We start from the raw sequence: 24,649 nt of genomic DNA, 5'->3' as shown, positions 1-24,649 counted from the left end.
CATACTTCTTATTTACTTGGGATACTAAGATAAGACAAAATAAGATAAGACAAGATAAGATAAAATAAGATAAGATAAGAAAAGATAGGGAATTGTTGTTCCAGAGTTACAAAAATATAATAAACACAGCAGCATTATAATAAAACTGCACACTAACAGTGCAGTAAAAAAAAAAGGCTAATTAAATAACTACATAAACATGGACGGTACAATAATTAATGACTAAAACACTGCCTTACTCTTGAATAAATAAGAAACATTATTATTAATAATAATATTATGATTATTATACAATTGCTGTTTTTGTGGTTATTGTGTTTTATTTTTTACATTTTATTTTACGTTTTGTATGTTGCTCAATGAGTGAATTAAATAACTTGTATTTACACCGAAAGCCAGTGCGCATGCTCGGACATGGCAGCTGCCATTGGGAAGCTCCACAGAGCTCCCAGTAATGATACTACTTATTTAGAGAAATAAAACGTGCGTTTGCTGAACTGACAGATGTCGTGTTTCACTGTCAGAACCATGAAGGAGTAAAACCTCGGCAGCGGGAGAGATTGTGATCTAATCTGGATGGAACCGACGGGTCTACGAGACGTTTTCAAATGTATAAACATATGTAAGCAAAGCCGATAATGTGTCATTTTTAAAGTACTGTCTGTAGTTTGGCATGCAAGCAGAGTTGCTAGGATTTAGCTGCGCATTAAGTTAGCTAAACATGTACTATGAACATTATTACAGGCGTTTCGACTTACCTTTCGAGGAATCAGGCCTGCAACGCCTACTTCTACGTACTACTAAAACATCTGGATTAAGACACATGGCTTTGTTGTCAACAGTAAAACATGCACAAGCAGTGTTTTTAAATTGCTTTAAGGAGTCTCAATGTATAAGCAGGTTAATGCTAATTACTGATGGTGGATTGTAGGAGCAGGACACGTTTTTTTAAAAATGTTTTGCTTAACCAATAAAACTCCCAACATCCTTTTTCTTGTGTTTTAGCCATTGCAGCAATGGAGGATATTGGTTTCCATCCCAAAGCCATCAGTGATGTCCCTGTTACCAGAGTCACTGAGACTTTTGGGCTGCACCACATCCCAGCAGGTCAGTACTAGCTCAGAATAGGAAGCAAAGCAGTGAATTGCATGTCTTAAGTAGATTTATGTGCATGTTCTGTTTCATCAAGATCGTCTGCACATCACGGATGCTCGCAGGAAATCTGACGCCTACAAAGATGGTTCATCCAGAAAAAGGTCCCACTCAGTAATGAAAGCAGAGCCACAGATGATCCCACAGTTTCCTCTACAGATTGTGGTTGCTGACACTAGTAAGTAACAGTATGGGGAAGTTGTGTTTGCAGTGGGTTTTTCCAGTCTGCAGATGTATAAAAAGGATGATTCAATCTTGTTTAAGTTGTCAGCATTCATCTGTAAATTGTAGCCATGTGTATTTGGAAGCAGAGTTGTTTATGCAAGTTGCTCTGATATTTGCTATATAATGGTACTCATCCTAACTGATGACCCCTTTTATATTAGTATTTGTAATACTGTTAACATGATTTTATCCTTGTACTGTATGTTTTGGTTTTGCTCTCACTATTTTGAGTTCCTGTAAAGTGGTTAACTCCAATTTATTAACAGAAACCAATGTCAAAAAACTGGAATATATACTGTTTGTTTATCTGGAATATATAAATATTATCAAGCTTATAAAAAACATGCTCACAAGCTCACAAAACCATCTCACTTGCAATGATATTGTCAATTTTGTGATGATAAACCAACGAAAACATTTCCAACTGAAGTTAATTTACAATCTCAACTTTCAACAAATAACCTTTTTTTATTGCATTTTTCATTACTCCTTACTGCAGCCAAAAAAGGAAACACTAGTATGGATAAGTCAAAAGCCAGGCAGGCGAAAGCTCAATACCAAATTTTCTGATCCATCCAAGTGGAAGCAAAACGAGCAGAAACAGCTGAGGATGGAGGGTAAATCATATGTGAGCAAACGCAAAAAAGATGGCGAGTTCGTAATAAAACAGCCAAGATCAATCGGACCACGATGCACCTCAAATGCATGTAAAAAGGCATCAAATCGACTTTGTAATGAAATCAACGAGGAAGCCAGGAAGAAAGTGTTTGACAAATTCTGGCAGCACATGAACTGGGCTCAGAGAAAACTGTATGTAACAGAACAAGTGGACCGCGACCCCGTGGAAAGATCTCGGGCCGTTGGAATGCAGTCGAGAAGATCAGTTTCTCTGCGTTACCACTTGATGTTGGATGGAAAAAGGCAACAAGTGTGTAAAAACATGTTCCTGTCCACTCTGGGGATAGGCGAGTGGTCTGTGCTCAACTGGACACAGAAAGAAGAACTAACAAACAATGAATCAAATGAAGAGAAATTAGAGAAGAGCCAGACTGTCCCTCAGTGCCCACAACAGAACCTTGCTCCTCCTGCAGTCAATAATTCTGCAGAAGTTTCCCAGGGTGAGTAATTGTTCTCGCTTTTTAGCTACTTTCTAAAGACAATTGTAGGTCTGAATCATTTAGTGAGTTACCGATTAGGCAACTAACACAATATCGATGCATCAAATAAAGCCAAAATGCTAAAGATTTGCTGCTTCCTGTTTTTCAAATGTTAGGATTTTCTCTGATATATATCATTGTCATACTCATAAACCGATAATTACAATAATTGTAATAATTCACACTGCCCTACTGAGAAAAATATAAGTAAGTAAGTGCTATTAAAAGTTTTTAGTGAGCACTGTAGTTTATCACAGTATAACCTCACGCTGTTAACAACATTTCTCTGTTTTTTGCAGAACAAGTGAATGCCGCTGACAGAGACAGGCAGCCAGAACCAGAGGGGTCAGACAGAAAGAAATCCAGAGTTGCAAAGCCGCTAACGTGGAAGCAGAATCGACAGAAGCAACTCAGGATGGAGGGCAAACCGTACATCAGCAAACGAAAGAAAGACGGCACCACCATAACTAAAGGTCAGAGGACAATAGGATCGAGATGCTCGTCCACTGCGTGCAAAAGGGCATCCAACCGCTTCTGTGCTGACTTCAGTGAAGAAGGGAGGAACCAGCTGTTCACTAGTTTTTGGCAGTGTATGACGTGGCCTCAGAGAAAGGTCTATGTGTCCAGGTTAGTCGACTGCGACCCGGTGGAAAGAACACGAGCACCGTGGACTCAGTCGAGAAGGTCTGTCTCGATGCGATATCATTTGATATCCGACGGCGACAGAAAACAAGTTTGCAAAAAGATGTTCCTCTCCACTTTGGGGATTGGAGAGTGGTCAGTGCTTAACTGGGCACATCATATAGCCCAACAGGACAATTCAGAGCAAATAACTAAGCAACAAACTCAAAGGAAATCCCGTAAAGCGTCTGAGCATATAATCCTGAATGAGTTCCTTCAGAGTTTACCAAAAGTTCCCTCATACTGTTGTGGGACGTCTGTCTCCAAACTGTATCTGGAGCCGGTTTTCTCAAACATGTCTGAGGTGTACAGGCACTATTACAACCACTGCTCAGAGAGGAAGACCACAGCGCTCTCTCGGCAGGTGTTCTGCGCTGTATTTAAAAAGATGGATTTGAGGTTGTGTGAATCCAAAAGGGATCAAGGCTGTTCGTTCGGTGCGACTGGTAATTTGTTTAATGAGCTCTGGGAGGAATACTGCTTGGAGAGAGGAGGGCCACATCCAGAGAAAGCTTGTGATCCAGTAGAGAAGGTACATTAATATACAGATATACACATTTTGGGAAGAGCAATACCAAGACTTTGCCAAAATGACTTGACTGATCTCACATTTTATCAAATCATTATGAGCATAGACTGTTGTTGCTTTTTCAAAGCCCAATCCAGTCTCCATGCAGCTGAGCCGTTGTTTCACTGTTTCAATTCAAATTATTTGTTTTATTTATTTCACTCTATGCTTCAGACATAAAGAGTAGTTAAACATAAAAAAATGTGTAGCCCTGTAGCTTCTACTCATTGAAATAACGGCTCCTCTGACAGCTCACATACCCTGTAGTGTGTGTTTTTTTTCAAGTTGAAACACAGTAAGAGCTACAAATCTCATGCATACACATACACGTACGGTCATCAACCTCCTATTCTTCTCCACACAGTGGCAGGAAGTTGTCCAGATATCCGCAGGGCCTCTGAAAAAAAGGCGAGTGAACAAAGTGGGCTGGGTGGTGGTGTTGGAAGGTGTTGGTGGTGGCGGCTGTGATGGGAATGAGCAGCTTTACTCCGAGTTAACTGTTGGTTGTGAACAGCAGGACTGCAGCTACACCACAGAGCTACAGATTAACAACAGTGTAAAACGCTGCGGGTCAGAGGAAGAAGATCAGAGGCAGGTTAGCAAACAGCTGGACTGGACTGCTGGTTCTCTGAGCGGAGGAGAAAAGGCCCGCAGCTGCTGAACAACCTGAAGATGTTTGTCCTGAGGACGTTTGTTCTGCTGGGACTGAGCTGGATATCTCAAGGTGAGTTTGCCACCCTATTCTCAACTAACTCCATACTCAAAAGTCTCACCTGTTCAAAGTTGTTTACCGATACCTAATCTGGTGGATGAAGTGTGCAGGTAGAAGTCTGATGACCAATGACTGATTCAACAAAAATGTCGTAGACTCTCTGAACTGGATTTCATAAATTTTATTGAGAATTTTGCATCTTAAGCTCATGTGATTTACAATACAATATAAAGCCCTTTATTTGTAAAATACTGATATAAAACTTAAGTAATCATCTTTCCCCAGATGCATTGTTATTATTATTACTAATAATAATAATAATTATTATTAGTTTTATCATTATTATTATTATCATTATTATTATTATTATTATTATGTATTAGTTTTATATTATTAATGTAGAAAATGATTTGAATTTACTTTCAGATTATTCTTATAGGTTGTTCTGAAGGACTATTTAAAAAGTATCTTTATAATAACTTATTTTTCTATTCCTCCCACACCGGGAAAGCTCTCTTTGATAGTCAAGTGGAACAAAAGTGTTAAACACTCAACGTGTCTAATTTCAGCTCTATTGTTTGTACTTTTTTTTCTGCTATGATTTTCTGCTCCCGCACACACCTGCCAGCCCATTGTCCAACTCCATCACATTCCTCATTGCCACAGTAACAACCTTTAACCTTTATCAAGTCCCGGCCCACTCCATTTCCTGTTGCTATTCGCTTCTCCTTGAAACTTCCTGTTTATGTCGGGCCCATTTCCTGTTTCCTTTAACGGTCCATATCAGGACCCACCTCTCATGGCTTGACCTGCATTGTTTTGAGTAGTGGCTAATGCTCTGAGACAATGTGTTTCTTAATGTGTGGGTCAGCTGGTCCTGCGATAAAACACTTAGCGATAACAGTTTGTGTCGTTAAATGAAACTGCAAGACCTCACGATATCATCTAAAAAAAAATATTTGCCAAGTGTGCACATCTGTGATTATGGGAGTTATGTTGTTTGCTTTCGACATATCTAAAAATACTCTCCTGCATTTAAAAAAAGACATGTTTGTTTAATTAAATGACAAGACACTGAAAACAGTCATAGTTAGTCATCTACAAATACATCTTATTTTAATTTCTATCCCCTATTGAAAGATAAGAACGATCATGATTATTGTACAACATTGTTGACTCTTGCTACTCATCAGTGTTTGTCTCCACAGCTGCGTCTGGTGATCCGTGGGGTCAGTGTCCTGTCAACAGAAAGTGTAAAGACAAGTTTGGAGACGGGTCATGTGACAGAGAGTGTATGGAGCCTGAGTGTCTCAAAGACGGCTTCGACTGCCTGAAGGATCGTGGACACTGCAAGTAAAACATGTTTGTTGTCATTATTACTGTTAGAGAACCATCAAAACGCTTTTTACTGGGAATGTTATAAGTTACAAAATGTTCAGTTTTCATTTGCTTATTGGTGCCATCTATGGCTGTCCTTTACAATGATTATTTGTTGGTTTATGCAATGTATATTCAGTCTCTTTTTCCTAGCTTTTATCATTATATGAGACCTTTTTTCACATAAATCATGTTTAAGGATCTTTTTTATTCAATAAGGACTCAACTCGATCATTTTTTTTACAATGATTATTATTATCAATAGTAGCCTAATATTAATTCCGTTGTGTTTATGGTCCTGATCAGTTCACTTGTGAAAATACAAAAGGAAATGGTTAATCAATAAATCAGTTTATTTTGGTACAATTATTCAAAATAGCAACTTAAAACAAACATTAGTAAAAGAAACATGTGACCATTATGAGTCACTTATTCCCTGTTCTGGCTTTTTTTGTTCTTGAGAACTACATTTAATTCTTTATCTAGGAATAGTTAACAGCCAAATCTTACAGACTTTGTTGAAGCTGCCAAGTTGTCAAATATTTTGTCAAATCTCTCACTGGGTCTTTTTAAATATTAATAATAAACTTAATTTCTTTATCCCTCCTTATAATGGTTTTCAGTCCGGGTCATATCCAGTACTGTCGCGATCACTACGCCAACTCCCACTGCGAGCAGGGCTGTGACAGCGCCCCCTGTGGATGGGATGGCAGCGACTGCTTCAAACACGAGAGATCTTTGTGGGCCAAAGGCACCGTGGTCCTTCACGCCAACTTCCCACAACAACGTGGGGCCTTCTCCAACAGCTCCCTGCTCTGGGCGCTCAGTGTCCTCCTCCAGTCGCCATTAACACTGAGAGGGTCCGCCCCCCTCGCTGCTAACAGGAACTTGTTTGACATTGACCCTAATAAGCTCTCCAACCTACTGACTCAGGCTCCTGTGGCTGATGCTGATGGGTAGGTACCAAATTAACTGTCAAAAATTGTGAGTTTGATTGTGTTTTAACCAGTGGAAACATTGACATGGCCAAGACAGCGTTAAACAATACAAATTCAAGGGTTTCAAGGTTTTATTTGTCATATGCACAGCATATACAATGTATATTTTGGCAATGAAAATATTATATCCCTCGCTCCTCCAACAACTCAACATACATGGTGCAAATAAGATAAATAAAATAGTGCAAAAAGAGAGAAGAATGGAATTCAGGTGGAAAATAGAGGAATAATAATTAACAAGTTTACAATTACATTAATAAAAGCAACAAACAAAACAAAAATAAAAGTGGCCCAAGCAAAGAACCTTGGGGAACACCGTTGAACCATCCTATATTTATTTATACTGTGTGAATCCATTTTGCAAGAAATTATATGAGCATTACTTCTGATTGATTATTCTAATCATTTTTGGAAGGAGAGTGTAGCGATTTCTCAAATGGTAAACGTCTTTCAAATCATTATTTTAATGTTAGTACAACTACGAGATAAAAAAAGAAGTTTTCAGCGAAAACAGAACACAAAAAAAGACTCAATCCGTTGGAAAAGACATCAGTGTGCAAAACATCAGATACTATAGGTTTAAATTTGTAATGGTTATATAACTATCAACAAAGCTATTGTCTTGAACCTGCTCTTTCCTTTTCTCTCACTCTTTCCTAGCTCCCTCCTTTTCCTCCAAGTGGACAACAGGCCATGCTCCCGTCTGTCCTCTACCTGTTTCCCCTATGCCACAGAGGCAGCCAGTTTCCTGCGTGCCGTAATGTTGCGAAAGCCGAGCTTGTTCCCCACCCTACCAGAGCTGAAAGCCGTCATCAGTATAAGAGGTGTCCAAGAGGAAATAGGAAGCAGAGAGAAGAAAGTGGTTAAAGAGGAAGTCAAAGGTAGGCTCACGGGTCCTGTCCTCCCCACACACACGCACACCCATCAAGCTTTGAATGTCATCCAAAAAAAACACTATAAACAACTTTCCGTTTCCAGTGCGTAATTGTGATGAGTGTGTTCTTTGGAAAATGTAGGATCACTGTGAGAATATGACTTCCTACCAGATGTTATTAAGTATTATGGTTAGTAGGATCACAAACTGATATTTAAGTATTCAGTATCTTGATGTATTTTGCTGCTTTGTTTTCAATTTTTTCTTCTCAAAGAGCCGACCCCGACATGGCTGTGGGCTGTAATTGCTGTAGCGATTGGCCTGCTGCTGGTGCTGGCCCTAGCGTTGTTTCTGGTGGTGAGGAAGGTGAGGCAGCGCCGAGCGGAGAGGGAAGGCGGTAACAGGGTAACACACCGGTCGACACTCACAGACAATGACCAAAAACCCAAGGCCTTGTCCCCGCATGGATCCCACCAGGAGCAGAGGTTGAGATCCAGCAGAGAGAAAGAGAAGGTCAGCTTGAGGAAGAAGAAGAAAGCGAAGGAAGCTGAGAAAAAAAGAAGGAGGGAGCCGCTGGGGGAGGATGCCATTCGAATGCGGTAAGACAAACTGCTTTGAAAATATCAGAGGAAGTTTTGTCTGCTGGAGGGATGATGTCATGTAGACAAATACGGTGAAGTCTAAAACAAGTAGGAGGTCATCCTGTGTTGAAAATGCCGAATACCCGTTTTCCTGCTAATCAGTTAGAAATCACCTTCATCCTGTAATTATTGCTTAACACTTCACATGGTATTCACAGCAATTGGTTTCCATCCCAATTTGCTGAAACAATTAGTCAATTAATCAATTATTCGTTTAATCGTAAACAGGTTTAAGAGCATTTTGTTTATGACTGCTGGTCATACAAACCAAGGATGAGGATGTTATCTTGGATGTCAGCGTATGGGCAATTTTGTTCTATTAGTTCATCCAAAAAATAATGAACTGATTAGTTGAGCCAGAAACCTATTGCAAGTTATAACCCCTTCTCTCGGTTTCTTTCCTGTATGCTTTATTCATTTAAACAATGGCAACAATTGCAAAAAATAATATTTTAAAAGAAAATACATTTTTGGGCCCCATTCTCTCAGGGTCATGGAACAATAGCTCTCTGTAATTCCTGCTGTACTCCAGAGTCCATTTCCTCAAAGGCTATCAATCAACACATGCATGTTGTATGAAAACATACCCTGAAATGGCAAGACTCTATTGTACTTTGGGTTTTTTTCAGAGCTTATGGGTGACTCATAATCAGAATAATAAGAAAAGAAAAAAACACAGTTTTGCTGTTAGCATTTTTTAAATGTCATTTATCATAATTGTACTTTTGGTTTCCAGACCTCTCAAAAGGGACCAGGATATAGGAAGTGACACAGATTTTACCCAGAGCTCCATGGAAGACATCAACGCGAGATGCTCCAGGCGACAGGAAGACGCCCCCATCTATGACCATAGGAGCCAGGAGCAGAAACACTACCGGCCGGGAACATCGCAGCCCCGCAGACCTGTGCAACGTAAAGTTTAACCTCAATTGGTTTAAAACAGTTAGTCCTGGCCCCGGCCGTGGCGCAACTGCCTGGGGCACCTGCACCGTAGGCCGGCGAACACATAGTCCTTCATTCTTACTTTTACACATCTGGGAATGTGATTTTATTATTTGCCAACATTGTATATCCCATACCACGATATACTTACATGGAGGAAGAGACACTCCACTACTTCTAATTCTTTGCCTGCACTTCCTTTATTCTGTTTTCTACATTCAAATATCTTTTCATGCATTATTCATTATTTGTTATTTTCTGGCTTTTGATTTTGGATTGGTTTCACTTGTATAATAAGGGCTGTGTAAATAACACCTCTTTATTTACCTCTTTATTATACCTGTGTATTGTTATTTGCCTACTTGAAAATGAGCTGCGGTACATACCAGAAACAGTAATCATTAATAATTATTTGCAGCACTCTTAACTAATTATTAAATCTCACTATTTTGTCACCACAGTTAACGCTGTATTTCAGCATAAATTAAGTGTCAAACTCTGACTTGCTTTGTTCAACACATTTTGATAAATAAATCCACAGGAGTAAACTAGGGAGTCAATGTAGACATTATATTCCCAACCACGTGGTGTAGGGCTTTGTAAGTAGAACAGGACTTATACTGCCACATCCTTCAACTTATCAGAGTTGGAGATCCACCTTTAATAATTCTTTGTTCTCCCTCAGCTCCACCTAGAGGATGGGAGAGAAACGCCATCCCTCCCCCTCTGCTCAGTCCTCCTCAGCAGGTTTGTTTTAACCTTTCATTCAATTGATTTTATCCATATCACGAGGAGTCCAATGGTTATTTGGGACTTTAGCTATTGGTGATGTACTTGTTTAATCTCCTTTGCACATCTTAATGTAAGTCCAGACTATTAAGTGTAGGCATATGTGACATATACATTATGTGTATACTGTACCAATTATATAATATATATAATATAACAATCATGGTTCTGTTGTGTTGGCAGTCTGCAGAATGGTGTGGTCCGGACGGTTCGGTTGTTCTGATCCGAGCGGTGCGTAGCGGGCTGGACAGAGTCGTTCTGGAGCTGCTGCGAGCAGGAGTGCCCGTAAACAACACTGATCATACCGGTAATGCATCTGTGTCACAAATACTCATACTAATTTACATGAACTCACCCCAAAATGTCAAAGAGCATTTGCATGTAGTTTTTTGTACCCTGTTTAAACCTTATTGGAGTAGGAGCAATATAAAGCATAAATGTTCACTTATTCTGTCGAAGTTACAGTTTACAGGGAAATTAACATCATTCACCTTAAAAGAAAAGGATTAAAGGACAATAAATATGTGCAAATACAATTCAATGTTCCTGTTTTATCATTATCCACAATGTTATGTCGTCACATTTAGTAGCCTAGATTGAATAATTCTATCAGTAGTATTTAGATGTTTCTCGACCTTTTATTTCATAATCTCATGGGGTCAATCTAACTATAATCAAAAACAGTCCACCTTGTGCCTGGGGACCTGATAACAATTGAATGTTTTGTATGGAGACAAATGTCTACACAGCCGTTAAAGCCATGAGAGCCATGATCACTAAAAAACAGAAATTGCTACTCATGGTGAAAGGTATACTGGAAGGTAGAACCATTAATCTTCTTATGACATTGAAAATACATTTTGAGAAGTTCACATTCAAATTAAATGTTGAAATCGTTATGTCTGGACCAAAGACTGAAAAAATATACCAACCGTTATTGCAAAATGTAGACACCGCTAGCTTGGCTAATAAACGGACCTGTCCACCTGCGATATAATGGATCCAATGCATGAATGGGTTTATACATGTAGAGCTCTTGAGCAGGCCATTATTTTCTGACACCTGTTCACTGAGGGGCTGAGTAACTGGTGTAACTTACCCCGTCTCTCTCACATCCTCTCTTTGTGTCCCTCCTCTCCCGTCCTGTGCTCATCTCTCCACGGCTTCCATCTCTTCCTTCTCCAGATCCCCTTCTGCCCTCTGACTCTGAACAAAGTTAACGTACTCGAGTGCTAAAACTCGGGTTGATGGACGTATTAACTTTGTTGCTGATCTTGCTTTTGCAGTCTCTTTGTTTCTCTGTCTTGCGCTGTCTTACTTACCTGTCTTTCTTCCCGTCTCTGTCATCTATATCTCACTTCAGCTAAGATCATTTCTTTCTACACCCCTCCATTCTGCCTCTCCTCACCATCTCGGGCTCGACTCTGTTGTGTAATGGTTGTTCATTGGCTGACTTACTCCCTCCCTTCTTCCCCCTGACTCCCCTCCGCTCACACTGTCTCTCTCAGGGAGATCAGCCCTGCACTGGGCGTGCTCAGTGAACCACCTCTCCCTCACAAGGACCCTCATCCGTTACGGGTCCGCTGTGGACCTGCAAGACAACAAGGTGAGTTCTGATTTTCTTGATCAGAGGTTATCAAAGAAGAAGAAGAGAAGATGAACCTTTATTAAAGAGGAATCATCCATTTGTAGCAAACACATCTGTTTATAGACCACATATGCAAATATTTATACTGCATTTTATTCTACTTCACAGTTTACATTCTGTTTTAAATCACTTATTTGTAATTTACATATATATATTTGACTCATTTTACGTGCACCCTTTTGTCACTTGCACTATTTTTACTCGACTATTTTATTTCTTTTGATTTCATAGGTATACATATTTGAAGGAGCCTGGGTTTTAAACTTTCTTTTTTCCAGAAACAACAATGTAACTGTTGTGCATATGACAATAAAGCCTTTAAATCCTTTGAATCTGACATCTTTAAAACCCTATAAGTGGACTGTGTTTGATTTATTTCCTCCAAACATAAAAGAAATATCTTGTTTTTGTGATTATATCTCATGTAGGGCGAGACGGCGCTCTTCCTCTCTGCCATCCATGGTTGCTATGATACGGCCAGACTCCTCCTCCTACACGGTGCCAACCTTGAGCTGCGCGATCGTAGAGGGCGTCGTCCGATCGACGTGGCCAGAGAGGGCATTCATCACCAGGTCCTGGAGCTCCTATTGGCTCACCAGATTCAAAGAGGGCCTGTTCCTGTGGACGCGACTAATGAAATGCTGTGGGAGGAGCGCACTCTGATGTACTCGCCGTGGGTCGGATCACAGGGCATACCTGGAAGAAGTGCTTCCTTCTCCGGGATCATAGCGCATCGAGATATGACCCCACCTCCACAGAAGTAAGGTTTCCATCTGAAATGCTTTTGATAATGTTCCACCACATAAGCCAGTGAGAAATGTACCATTAGAGCTAAATGACAAGTGGATTAATCAACTAGTCCATAAACAGAAATATGTTTAGCAGCTATAAGATTATCAGTTTTTGCAAATATTAGCCAAATACTGTACCTAAACATCACATAATACCTTTTATTTGCTGTTGGCATTAAATAGATATTGCACACTTGTGTTTGAAATAAGGTGTGTGGGTATCAAGTACTATAACAAAATAAGTGACAAATCAGATAAACTTCAGTTCACAAAAACTTCCTAATTACTTAAGAGAAATAATTCTGTAAAGTGCAAATTTAGGTTTTATACAGAGTTGGAATATTGTCCTAATGCAGTCACTGTTCTGGAAATGCTTAAATGGTGGTGAGTACAAGTTGAAAATGTTTACCCTTTCTTCTCGAGACAGACCCTGAACAGAAAATCAGTCTTTTACCATCTAAACTTCTCTTTGACTGTGTGGCGGTGTAACTTTGTGATGGTTTTCTTGTCTTGCCAGTGATTGGTCGATGGGCCGGGTGCAGTACCCCTCTCCTCAGCACTGGCGACCACAGCTCAATCAATCAGCAACAGCGCTGGTCCCTCCAAGAATCATGGGCCGCTCTCCTCGGCCAATCAGCACCTTACAAGAGGTGACCTCAGAAGACGAGGATCGTGATAGGAACCAGGAAGTCCCCAGAGCTGCAACACCTCACTTCCTGTCACCCCAGCCTGCGCCTCGGCAACGTTCCTTTTCCTGCACGCAGCATGCATTGCAGCGTCGCTCCAGTGGCCACCAGCCAGAGCCCAATTACATTATCGTTACAGACAGAACAGCCAATGAGCCCGTAGAAAGAGTTGTTGTTTCACCACCCACAAATGTTGCCAACCAATCAGATCGCCCGCCCGTAAACGGTGACAATCCCAGAAGAGCAGAGCAACCAGCGGTAGGTTCAACAAATCCAGAGCAGAAATCCAGAGGTGAGAGGTTAAACAACGCTGACTCCACACAAACAGCCTTGTAGACAACCCAGATACACATCCTGCTGCCTTTCCATTCAGCCCCTTAGAAAAGCATTGAAGATAATGACAATGAAGTAGTATTGACAAAGAGGCACTGAGTTTTAGTTTGGTATTTGGTGTATTTTGTGCCATCAAGGAGACCTGGAAGAGACCGCAATCTGCAGGGAGTCCAACCTTTATTTACTCTTGTAAATTTATGACTTTATTATCCAATATGCAACTGTTGGGTATCGTCTGAATGATTTGCTTGTTCGATTACTTTTCATTCCTGTCAAACTAATACACAGCAGCACTTCTTACTTAAATCACCACCCCAGTTTTCACTCGGCCTTGTTTAAATTATTATTATTACATTTTTTACTAGGGAGGAGGACTTTGTTTTTTGTAAATATTATGTTACAAGAGCTGTCAAATAGGTAATAAAAACATTTCTGAGATGAAAACCAGTCAAACGCAATGAACATCAATGAGAATGCAACTTCTTGGGAATCTTGCTGACAAATGTTGTAATATGTACATATTGTCTTTACATCAAACAGGTTGTATTTTTATTATTGCAAAGATAGTCAAAAAGAATCATGGGCGTGGTTGCACAAGAATGTGAGACCTATGCTGATGCATGCAATAAAGACTTTCCATGCACATTTAAAAAAAAATTGTTGTCAGAACGTAATTTAACTTTAATCATACAGTTATCATCTAACCCTTAGCCAACCCTTACTCAGCCTAAGTGTTTTTCTCAGTTTGAATGACATTAGCAACTCATTTTTTGAAATAACTTATACATTCATACATAACCTTAGGGTTAAACATTTGGTACGTAGGGAAAAAAGTTTTTTTAATTCATTTTTTGTTTACACGTTTTTCATTTAAAATATACTAAGTGGTGATGTATATATATATTAAGTTCGATAATATATAGAACAAGAGACAAACGGGACCTAAAAATGATTAAACAGCAAATTATATAAGGCTGTAATTGGACCAGACCTTTGTACCAAATGTTTTAGATAAAGAGACGTCAAACTCTTTCCCGTGGGAAAAGAGGAAACGGCACTGCGTTTACAGCTTTACTACGTGTTAAAACTGATACATGTCTGCAGAGGGTTGCACATAGAGGAGACACTTCCCACGTTCCCACGCGCATTGACGTTTGAAATGCAAATGAGTTTGAACCCGAATGAAAACTTCGTTGTATGAAAAACTAAAAACTGCTTTACGCATGCTAAAATACCTCCATTTTTACGCCGTCAATAGCAACTCCGGCCAGAAAAGTGATTTATATTCTAAATTAAACCTCTATTTAAACGTTCAAAACATTTTGAGCACTAACTGTGTATTTTCAAGCTAGAAATATGACATTAGGCACGGGAATGTCCCATTTTACGCAATATGTCAATTCCTTTACCTTTAATGAAAAATGTTTTTAGCTATAATTTTAAGATATACATATAATTTTAATGGAATGGAAGGCTTTATTATCTTACATGTATGCATTTCATTTTCATAATGTTTGACGACGTGTATGCATATTAGTTTTTTTCAAAGTAAAGGATCGAGGATCGAACTTATTACATTGTGTGAAACGTCACCGCATGGCGCCTTTCACCGTCACGTGTGGCAGCATCAGTCCACACTTATGCTTATGCTCCTCAGGGCACGTGCCAGCAAAATCAATTCACACATACGCATTGTTTAATGATTTTTTTTGTTTATTCGCAAATGACAAATAAAATAAATTAAGGTGCAAAAACGCTTATCAATATGACACAGTTATTAGCCTCAAAGACTATAGCAGCACTTGGTGTGATAACAATACATGTACAGTACATATTGCCAGACATAACAGATTGCAGGATTTCGTGTTGGATACATTGCACTGAAAACTTCCTTAGAAGTCGAATTAACAACACTTGTTCTTTTATAAATATTAACCGGCCTGTTAGAGTCATTTAAAGTTCAGTTTTTGGAGTGACTTCTTGTGGATCAGGGCCAGGGCCTCCACAGTGACTGGCTGGCTGTGATGCTCTGAGACGGGCTCTGTTTGCTCGCTGGACTCGCCACTTTGCGGGGCTGATGGGGAGTCGTTGGAGAGCAATGTGATTCTCCGAGGGTCTGAACACAACTGAGCACAGTGGGGGCAGTTGTGCGCATCCTGTGCCCGGACCTGTGTATCAGCATGCGAAGAATAGACGTCGAGGAGTTTCTGAGAGAGTTGGACGAGCAGCAGACTTCGGTTCTTCTTGGGACGCCTGTAGAATCAGAGTCTAAACTGGAAACGCGAGCAGCAAGAGATGCATCCAGTGCTGCTCCAAGCCAACGCCCTTTCCCATCAGGTCCAAGGAAACGAGAAGCTGTCTGTAGGCAGGCGGAGAAACCGTCCTGGTAGGAGTGTTTCTGGCCTCCGGCAACATCTCCAACTCTCGTCTTTTCTCTTTCAGCAGTGTTCTGGAGAAACAGCACCGTGTGCTCGAGTATCTCAGCTTTCTCTACTCTGCGCTGAGATGCTTCCTTGGAAAGAAAAAAAAAAACCAAGTTAATAAACAGTCTCTCAGACACTTTGAAAATGCATTTAATCCCAAAAAAGAGAAAAAAGTGTTCCGGACAGTTTGTGGGTCTTACCTGTTGTTGCAGTAAAAGTGTCTTCAGGCTCTCCAGACTGCGGTTCATTCTCTCTCTTCGACGTCTTTCCACCTGAGGTTTGAGATTCTGAGAAGCAAAAAACAGATACAATTGATCAATGAATGAAATACAACTGATAGTTAAAATACTTACAAATAGAGCTTGGAGATTACATTTTTCTTTAAAAAGCATGAAAGATTAAGTACCTTTCTGTCGAACTTCGCGTCCTCTGATTCGTGAATCAATTTCATGATGGTAGGTTATTCCACGATCTGGTTACAGGAGTTCGATCGATGTTTCAGTCAAAGCGGAATGTGCCCACTGACCCACAGCTCGAGCTTTTATGCCATATGATATGTGGGCGTGGCTTTAGGCTCCACCCACCATATTTGGTCACAGACTATTTCCCCCCCAGTTTTTTACACCTTAACGAAGCCACTACACTACATTTTACAAAGTCGTTAATGTCTGTAAAAACATTCCCCTTTAAAAGTGAAAGACTAATTTTGTTGTGACTCTTTTTGCTGTAGTTTGACAGTGTGCTTCAGTTCAATTAAAAGTTATGAGCTGGAAATATCAGTGGAAAAAGCTATGCTATTATTGTTAAAACATCAAAATAATATGTTAAATGTTTTTAGTTATGTTCTACTTTAAACATTTATGTATTATTTGTGTTAATACATTTTGATATGTCTCTTAAAATGACTGCAGAATGAACAGGCGCCTAAAGACTCTTCACACAGACTCACTTCACAGGCACGTGCAGCTATACCCCGCTGTGAGCGCCACGCGCATGTGTAAGGTGTTACCAGCTCGTGTGACACATTTAACATATATGTGTGAAGGCAACAAGCATCCGCCAGAACAGCGTGAAGCCCAGACAAACGACTGTGGGTGACTTCTCACGCCCTTATTATGGACAGCCAAACGAGACATGTCCCCAGGCCTATACTGTCAGAAACAAATCCAAAAATATAGGGAGTAATCGAAAACTTTCTGGATAAGGGCTCTTTAAGGACTCACTAATGATTGAAGTTCTCATAAATTCTCTAAAGCTTCACCAGGAAATGTTTGATGGCGTGCGTAAAATCCTCTCGTTTATGCATTGCTTTCTGTAACAGTTAATTCTTGGTTGTGTATTAAAAAATGTCAAATATTGCAGTTCAAAGTTAAATATATCTTACTGTATTCAAAATATGTTTGAAAAATATGCAAACATCCCCAAGTCGCCTGAAAATAGCGTCTACGTATTGTGCGTAAAGGTGCCTTTTACGCACGGCTGGCTCTACAAATACGTGTGAAATAATACGATTAAAACCAAATGGTACATTTGATGATCACATTCTGAGAAGCAACTCGTGGGAACCCGAAAGCCACTTCTCCCCCAGGCACGCTTTGTTATGATGTATCGATTCTCACACGTAATAAAGTAAGAATACAGCACCGTGCCCAAGTTTCCCATGAGAGGGAGCTAAAGGAGCTTTTCTCACCATTTATAAAATTATTGAAAGTGTGTCGGTGTGGACAGTCTACCACAAACAGTAAACACAAAATAATCATGTCCTTGTGTCATCAGTTGTTGTATCGTCTAAGAACTGATGTATTTTCAAGTAAATTACATGTTGTCCATTGAGCTCAAGAGACAACCACAGTATGCGTAAACTACAGACTTTACGTATATTCCAATTAATGTAATTGATTACGACACACGACAAAACCATTTTTGACTCCTGTCAGATACTTTAACAGTTATTCAGATCGTCCCGTGTGCTTGTGGGAAACTGAATGTCACCTCTCTTCCAGCACACTCTGCGAATGAGGTATCAGTTTTAACAGGTAATAAAGTTAACATTTGAGAAAGATTTGGGGACATTTTCCCACCGCCACACTTATCCAACATTTGCGTCTGAGTGTTGACTTGTGGAAAAAAGGACATTCGTATTTATTATGACTTGGTGTGAGGCACATGTGCCCATTTGCCTAACTCTCCCTACAGCAAGATAATGTTTGTCTTCAAGCACATTGCAATAGCAGGCAATATTGCAGCGATGGCACCACGATCCTTAATTTAAGAAAAAATACCACAACGACAAGATAAATATACTCCATTACAGGTAAAATACCTGCATTCCAAACAATACTCAAGTAGAAGTATAAAGACATCAGAAAATGGACCCAAATTATAGAAAGTAGAAGCACTCGTTCAGTAGTTCCCATTGTGACTCATATTATATAAGACATAAGAGATCTTTTATAATAATGCAGTAATTTGAAAGCAACATTTAACTGTTGAATTTGCTCGAAATGTAAAGCTGCTCTTAATTTGAGGTCCAGTAACTTTCAGCATGGAGTAATAAGTACAAATTAATTCAATAAAGCTATTATATCGTAAGTAAAACAAATGCCTATTCAAGTAGAGCCTCAAACCATGTGCCTTTGTTATTTAGTGAACTTTGCCATTCATTAAACCCTTTTGAAACACACAGCAAGCAGCGAGAGCAACACGCGACCACTTCACACTTATTCGAACACGCGCCAGCTGAAAAAAACAGCTCACTGAATGCCTTACCAACACAACTGTAACAGGCTACAACAATTTCTAAAAATGTATATATAAGTTTGTACATTACAGAACATCTCAGTAGTTTGTCCCGTCAACATAAAAAGACAAAAATAATCAAGAAATATGTTTGTGTTTTCTAAACTCAATATACGATGCTCCTGAGGTGGGACGTTATCAGCTTCAATATGTCTGACACGTGCCTTCATTCAGAAAGACAGACGAATATACATTTCGATTAAACTTAAAAATATCCTTGTGATAAATCACTGAAATAACACAATAAAAAAACGACCATTAAGGGCACAAACCAATATAATCTGTAATCCTCACTAAACGTCACAATTGAACTCAGCAGTGGACTCCTGCTGCCTTTTATTGTAATCATTGAGTCAAAATGCGTAAATGTAGCGCCATAAATTGTCTTTGTTAATGGAAAGCAACAGTTACCTTTGTTCACAAGAAACCACTACACCATGTTATTGTTACAGCAAATAGAGGTCAGCTGAAAAGAGGCATAAAACATTATAGTGAAATAACTACAAAATGAGTGCTATTCACTGAAACTGAGGCAGAGCTCGGCTAAAATCAGCTCAATTTATAGGTGTGAAAGATGTAAAATCACAGGGCAACGTTACTGCGTAATTTGCATTTGAGTGACCAGCGTGTGTAAGCGTGTGCCTGGGAACCTAAAAGCTCGCAGAACTCCACACACTTATTTAATGATGTACTTATACTAACAGATAATAAAAGTGCAAATGGGCGCCCTCTTTCTTCCCATGAGAAGAAGCGTGGAAAGTGTCTCCCACGCTGACTTACATCGGATCAGTGACACCAAGCAAGTAAAACGTGGCCATAAAATAATAATAACACTCACAGAAATGAATCAAAGTGCATTTTCAGTTCGCTTTGTTAACTTAAAGAACCAATAAAACCTCCTCTAAAATTTGTATTTGTGTCAAGATCTCCCATCAGTTTAACCAAGTAAAAAAGACGGGTTTTTTTTTTTCTTTCGCCATTTAACATAAATGCTGGACTACCACAGGAATGCTCAACAGACAAGTGATACATTTATCTGCGTAACCGGGTATTCGACCAATTTCTCTCTCGCTCATTTTCTTTATTTTTCAGGGGAAAATCAACCAGACAAATGTTTCCTGATTGTGACATAACTTCAAAGGGTCGCAGGAGGTGTTAAGACACGTTTTGTTTCCTGTGATGTGACACCAGACACGCGTAGGAAACAAATGTCCTCTGAGCAGCTGGGGACGAAGTAGGTGCGAAAATGAATGCTAATTACAATGAAAACAAGCGTGGACGTGGGCTGGGGGGATTCCCAGATAATTTGACTTAATCTGGTAAAGACTATGCTAACGAAGTTCAGTTTAAACTAAGACTGTAGTAGTAGTGCTTGATGGGAAGCAGTGGAATTTAGTGCTGTAGCTCAGGGACTCTGAATGTACAGCCAATGGCATATAGTTATAGTATATGTCATTATATAAGAATTTATATAACAACTAACTGTACTTTAAGGAGCAGATAAGCAGTTAAATCAGACTTCTTCAAGAACAGTTTATATACTGAGGTACACAGAATTAGCCAATCTTGTTTGGGGGTTGTAGAGTAAAGTGAGTTATGAATACTACTGGGATTTTCAATCATTTAACCTCATTCTAACACTATAGAAACAAATTCCCAAATTGGCATCAATAAAGTAATTTTATCTATCTATATCTATAGGAATGTAATGTAAATAGATGAAGACTCCTTGCTGGAAAAGCAGCAAAAGTGTTTCTGTAGCGTTATTAATCAGTATGACAGAGACTTTGCAGTTACATGCAATGTTTTATAATAGGTTACATCTTTTTATATTCTTTCTGGTGGCAAATCTTTAACACGGACTGGCTATATTAGCTTTTTTTATTCATGGATTTAATCCTATAAAGGCTTAAAACTAAGTGAATGGTGTGTGAGCAGGGCTATCGTTTGATGTCTTTGAAGTGAAAACTGCTACTGAAGTTGATCACCTCTTGGCCAGACTTCACACCTGGGGGATGTAGCTCTGCAGGAGGCCACGCTTCACACCTCCAGCCGACTAAAAAGGGCTGTCAATGTCAGCACAAACAAAGGGCCTTCAGTAGCTTTGGAAAAAAATCTGACACCATTTTTATATTTTAAGAGACGTTTTTTTATTATAAAAAGAAATACTGCTCACCATAGGGAGGCATCCACAATAAATTAGTGTGCAAAATAGGCAAGTCATATATTAAACAGAATATAAGTTATGTTGTTGACATGTTTCCTTAATGTCAGCAGACTTCATGGCACACAGGTGAGTGTGAGGGGTTACATTGCCTCGAACCCTGGGGTTCCACATCTGGAAATGTAGAGGATGGACATTCGATCCTTATCCACTGTCTGAAATCTGGACAGTGGCTGCATCAGAGGATTTGAGGGTATGAAGGAGGGCAGATGCATAATGATACTCACATCTGAACATTGTCTTCACCACAGCAGGTTTCTGATAAAGCTCAGGTGTGTTCCATTCTGAGAAAATCAGTGTGCCTGCCCACTGACTAATACAGCACATGCATTAATGAGTATTCACTTTTTTTTTAAAGGCTTTTCGCTTTTAGTTAAACACCAACAACGCAATCAGATGACTAGAGGCCAGTGTTCACAACATTACAATGCAAATGTTCTTTCAATAGCACTATAGTTTACAGCTGACAGAGTTTCAGAGTCCACTGCTTGTTGGTCAGGGCCATGGTCTCCACAAACTCTGGCTGAGAGGGCTGCTCTGGGACAAGTTATGTTTGCCAGCTTGACTCTCCATGCTGATCTCAAGCTGATTTAGTCTCTGAGCCTGTTGGGGAAACCTCTGCTGGACTGGAAGTAGGTATGGATGAGTAACACTGTGGCATTGTGTATGCAGTCTGTGCTTAGACTTTTGTTTCAGCATCTTAAGAATGGTCTTTGTGTGCGGTAGAGAGCTGGAGCAGCAGGCTTCAGTTGTCCTTTGAACACCTGCAGAATCAGAGTCTGAGTGGCAAAAACAAGCAGCAAGAGATGCATCCGGTGCTGCTCCAAGCAACAGGCCTTTCCCTTCAGGTCCCAGGAACAGAGCTGCATTCTGCAGGCAGGTAGAAAAGCCTTCTTGGAAGGACTGTTTCTGGCCACCTCCAGCAGCAGTAGCTTTCGTCTTGTTTCTTCGGGTGGTGTTCTGGAGGAAAAGCACTGAGTGCTCGAGTATCTCAGCTTTCTCAACTCTGCGCTGAATCCCATCCTGCAAGAAAAAATACGAGTTAGTCTTTTGTCAGTAAGAGGCCTGAACAGTACAATGTTGCAACAATTCAACCCTTTTTTCTCAACCTAAATAAATATATTTTTAACAGTATACAAATGTTGAAATGTGCCCGGATCCCTTTAATACATCCTCACATTTGACCAGTTACTTTTTCTGATTGTTTAAGATCCATACAATGAATGCTACATTTTTTTATAAAAAGGAGACCAAATTATCTCTTTTCACAAGCTATAAAAGTTCACTCAGAAGTTTTATGGATTTCTTACTGGTTGTGGTTGGTCTTGAAGCAACATGGTCCTCAGATGCTCCAGACTGCTGTTCATTCTCTCCCTTCGGCGTTTCTCCACTTGAGATTTTATCACCTAAAAGAAAAAAAGTGGGGATTAACCAAATGTACATTTTTGGAAGATTCAGTTTCAAATAGTTTTCTTGTCAGCTTTTCAATGACAATTCTGTAGTTTTAACCACATTAATATATGAGTGTGACTTTTACAAAGTGGGCCAACTCGTTTTTAGAAACAGGATTTATAACATGCATTGAGATGTATTTCTTACCTTTCTTTCGTGTGGTGTATCCATCGTTTCCTGAAGTAGTTTCATAATAGCCAGTGGTCCAGTGAGCTCTTGTTATCCTGTGCTGTCAGTTCTTCAACTGATCAGGCAATGTGGCCGGTGTCGTGTCCTACCGCTTTTTAACCTTCTCATCCCTCAGGCTCCTCCCTCTACCGTAACACATTTTTACAACCCAACCCCTCCCCTCAACTCCTCGATCTCACCCTTTTATTGCCAGTAGGCCCACTCTAATTTGAATAAATTGGACTTTTCTTACATGTTCATATTTGGAAAAAAATCAGTCTGTGCAAAAACAAGACACACGGCTATGAACCGTTACACACGCTCAGAACCGTGCGTAAGAAGCTATGCGTAAAATCACTATCAGAAATCCTTTAATCATCCCAAAACGGAGACATTTACAAAATTAGCAGATCTTAGATTGTTCATTGAAACATGTAATGTAACAGAACATGTAAATTAATATTTTTTTCTGGGCTGGTAAGGATGTTTCCTGTAACCATTTATTGTTAGTGTAGAGTTTGTAGCTGTTGTACTTTAATTTCAAACCCCTTAAACAATATGTCCATGGATTGTTCTTGTAATATTACTAGCCAAATACGAAGAGACTTGGAAGCAGCTGCGCGTAAAAGGGAGCGTGTAAACCATTTGTGTACCATATGAGGTGCGAGTGACTGGATAAGTTGGCACTTCTATCCATCTGTTCATCTGGTGTATTAATGTACCCAAAGCTGCAACCTTTTCTGAGCAAGACGACTGATGGCATATTAAACAATGATAGTCTACATCATTTGTGTAAATCATTAATTACACGTGGCTCACAAACATCACTTTTAAGGTGTTTTGTTCCTGCTGAAAAAGTCGTGTCTTTATTTCTTTCTTCCTTATTGTTCCCTTCTACGAACTGTGCGCTCACTTACGGCGAGTGCCAACACCTTTCCATTCACACTTGACGCCTTTGCATTTGTTAGTCAGACTGCAGGCTGAAGGTGTAACAATGGTGATCATTTTGCATTCACACCGCCATGTTACAATAGACCACGCGTGCCATTTGGGCAGCCGTCTCGTGCTGGTGCAACTTTTAGCGCCACAGTTGTTCCACATTTGCTCGAGGAAACTCTTTGAAGATGACAATGCGACCGTGGGAAAGATGAAAGGGGGTGACGACGCACACGTGGCACTTCTTGATTAAGTGGTGTGAGCCCGGGAGATGTAGATGAATTAACAGCTTTGATTGCATTATAGCTTGGGGCACATGAGTCCTGCAGTAACTCAACACGCAGCCCAAACACACCCCATCTGAGCTTCACCGTTAAAGTTTCAGGTTTTTCTCTTAACTAATTTATAATAAGCTGTTGCCTATATGTAATGCGCCTGTATTACTTTCTGCAATATGTAGTATGTTTTATTTGTCAGATGGTCAACTCTGAATATAAAAATATTCTTTTATTTATAAAATAGTTTATTTTCCACTTTTTGTTGTATTTCTAATAACGTGGAATACTTTGTTTGCTGCTGCAACGAAAACATTACCCAATTTGGGATTAATAAAGTATATCTTAACTTGTGTGTTTATTTTTATGGTATTTTATCATATTTTTAGGTGTGGCTTTAGGTCTTACCAGGGAAAACCAAAGTGTTTTTTAACTCATTTACACTTCTTTATTGTGTTGAACACTACCCTTGTTAAATAAACAAACAAAAAGTACATTACTTAAGGACTGTGCACCATATCAGCACATTCTACACTGTTAAAATGAATGTTTGACTCAATCTGATCTGACAGTGCAGGAATATTAGGCAATCATGCACTTGGCTGATTTTGTACATAAGTGATACAAATTCCACAATAGTTTTAGGAAATGTAATTAGTATCTTAGTCATTTGGGCAGTTACCCGCTTTACCCAGGTGATGGTACAACCTTGAGGCAATAAACTGGACAATACAATAACATGTTGTGCAGTTTTCGTTTTACCTACCTCGTAAATATAACGCAACTTTCAGAGAAAAC

At 39.6% G+C, this 24,649-nt stretch overlaps 3 protein-coding genes across 3 annotated transcripts; 1 reads left to right on the top strand and 2 right to left on the bottom strand.

The window, feature by feature from the left end:
* The first annotated feature begins 396 nt into the window (after positions 1-396).
* notchl (notch receptor, like) lies at positions 397-15,380 on the top strand. Its single transcript, XM_063880187.1, has 16 exons — positions 397-622; positions 1,006-1,107; positions 1,190-1,330; positions 1,877-2,495; positions 2,834-3,747; positions 4,148-4,507; positions 5,704-5,848; positions 6,496-6,828; positions 7,531-7,751; positions 8,019-8,343; positions 9,122-9,297; positions 10,013-10,074; positions 10,300-10,423; positions 11,625-11,722; positions 12,193-12,524; positions 13,073-15,380. The coding sequence occupies exons 6-16, from the start codon at positions 4,456-4,458 to the stop codon at positions 13,575-13,577; spliced, it is 2,373 nt and encodes a 790-aa protein (XP_063736257.1). The 5' UTR covers positions 397-622; positions 1,006-1,107; positions 1,190-1,330; positions 1,877-2,495; positions 2,834-3,747; positions 4,148-4,455; the 3' UTR covers positions 13,578-15,380.
* On the bottom strand, positions 15,278-16,511 carry her7 (hairy and enhancer of split related-7). Its single transcript, XM_063880188.1, has 3 exons — positions 16,404-16,511; positions 16,198-16,284; positions 15,278-16,086 (listed from the first exon to the last, which is right to left on the bottom strand). The coding sequence occupies exons 1-3, from the start codon at positions 16,446-16,448 to the stop codon at positions 15,562-15,564; spliced, it is 657 nt and encodes a 218-aa protein (XP_063736258.1). The 5' UTR covers positions 16,449-16,511; the 3' UTR covers positions 15,278-15,561.
* A 4,416-nt stretch (positions 16,512-20,927) lies between these two features.
* On the bottom strand, positions 20,928-22,987 carry LOC134861619 (transcription factor HES-2-like). The gene is made up of 3 exons (XM_063878950.1): positions 22,620-22,987; positions 22,331-22,426; positions 20,928-22,043 (listed from the first exon to the last, which is right to left on the bottom strand). Exons 1-3 carry the CDS (start codon positions 22,662-22,664, stop codon positions 21,516-21,518), a joined length of 669 nt encoding a protein of 222 aa, XP_063735020.1. The 5' UTR covers positions 22,665-22,987; the 3' UTR covers positions 20,928-21,515.
* Between the last annotated feature and the right edge of the window lie 1,662 nt (positions 22,988-24,649).

This window comes from Eleginops maclovinus, chromosome 3, assembly GCF_036324505.1.
Source record: "Eleginops maclovinus isolate JMC-PN-2008 ecotype Puerto Natales chromosome 3, JC_Emac_rtc_rv5, whole genome shotgun sequence".
Lineage (NCBI taxonomy): Eukaryota > Metazoa > Chordata > Actinopteri > Perciformes > Eleginopidae > Eleginops > Eleginops maclovinus.
The sequence above is the reverse complement of the archived record's forward strand: the minus strand, read 5'-3'. Positions and strand labels throughout refer to the sequence as shown.

What these genes read in the sequence shown, in the direction of transcription:
- LOC134861619 (XM_063878950.1), bottom strand. Translation starts at nt 22,664, where the DNA reads ATGAAACTACTTCAGGAAACGATGGATACACCACACGAAAGAAAG. An exon ending in ATACACCACACGAAAGAAAG is followed by an intron (nt 22,427 to 22,619) that starts GTAAGAAATACA and finishes TTTTTCTTTTAG; the next exon opens with GTGATAAAATCTCAAGTGGA. An exon ending in TTCAAGACCAACCACAACCA is followed by an intron (nt 22,044 to 22,330) that starts GTAAGAAATCCA and finishes TTTTTCTTGCAG; the next exon opens with GATGGGATTCAGCGCAGAGT.
- notchl (XM_063880187.1), top strand. Translation starts at nt 4,456, where the DNA reads ATGTTTGTCCTGAGGACGTTTGTTCTGCTGGGACTGAGCTGGATATCT. An exon ending in GAGGATGCCATTCGAATGCG is followed by an intron (nt 8,344 to 9,121) that starts GTAAGACAAACT and finishes TTTGGTTTCCAG; the next exon opens with ACCTCTCAAAAGGGACCAGG. An exon ending in GCCCCGCAGACCTGTGCAAC is followed by an intron (nt 9,298 to 10,012) that starts GTAAAGTTTAAC and finishes GTTCTCCCTCAG; the next exon opens with CTCCACCTAGAGGATGGGAG.
- her7 (XM_063880188.1), bottom strand. Translation starts at nt 16,448, where the DNA reads ATGAAATTGATTCACGAATCAGAGGACGCGAAGTTCGACAGAAAG. An exon ending in ACGCGAAGTTCGACAGAAAG is followed by an intron (nt 16,285 to 16,403) that starts GTACTTAATCTT and finishes TTTGCTTCTCAG; the next exon opens with AATCTCAAACCTCAGGTGGA. An exon ending in CACTTTTACTGCAACAACAG is followed by an intron (nt 16,087 to 16,197) that starts GTAAGACCCACA and finishes TTTCTTTCCAAG; the next exon opens with GAAGCATCTCAGCGCAGAGT.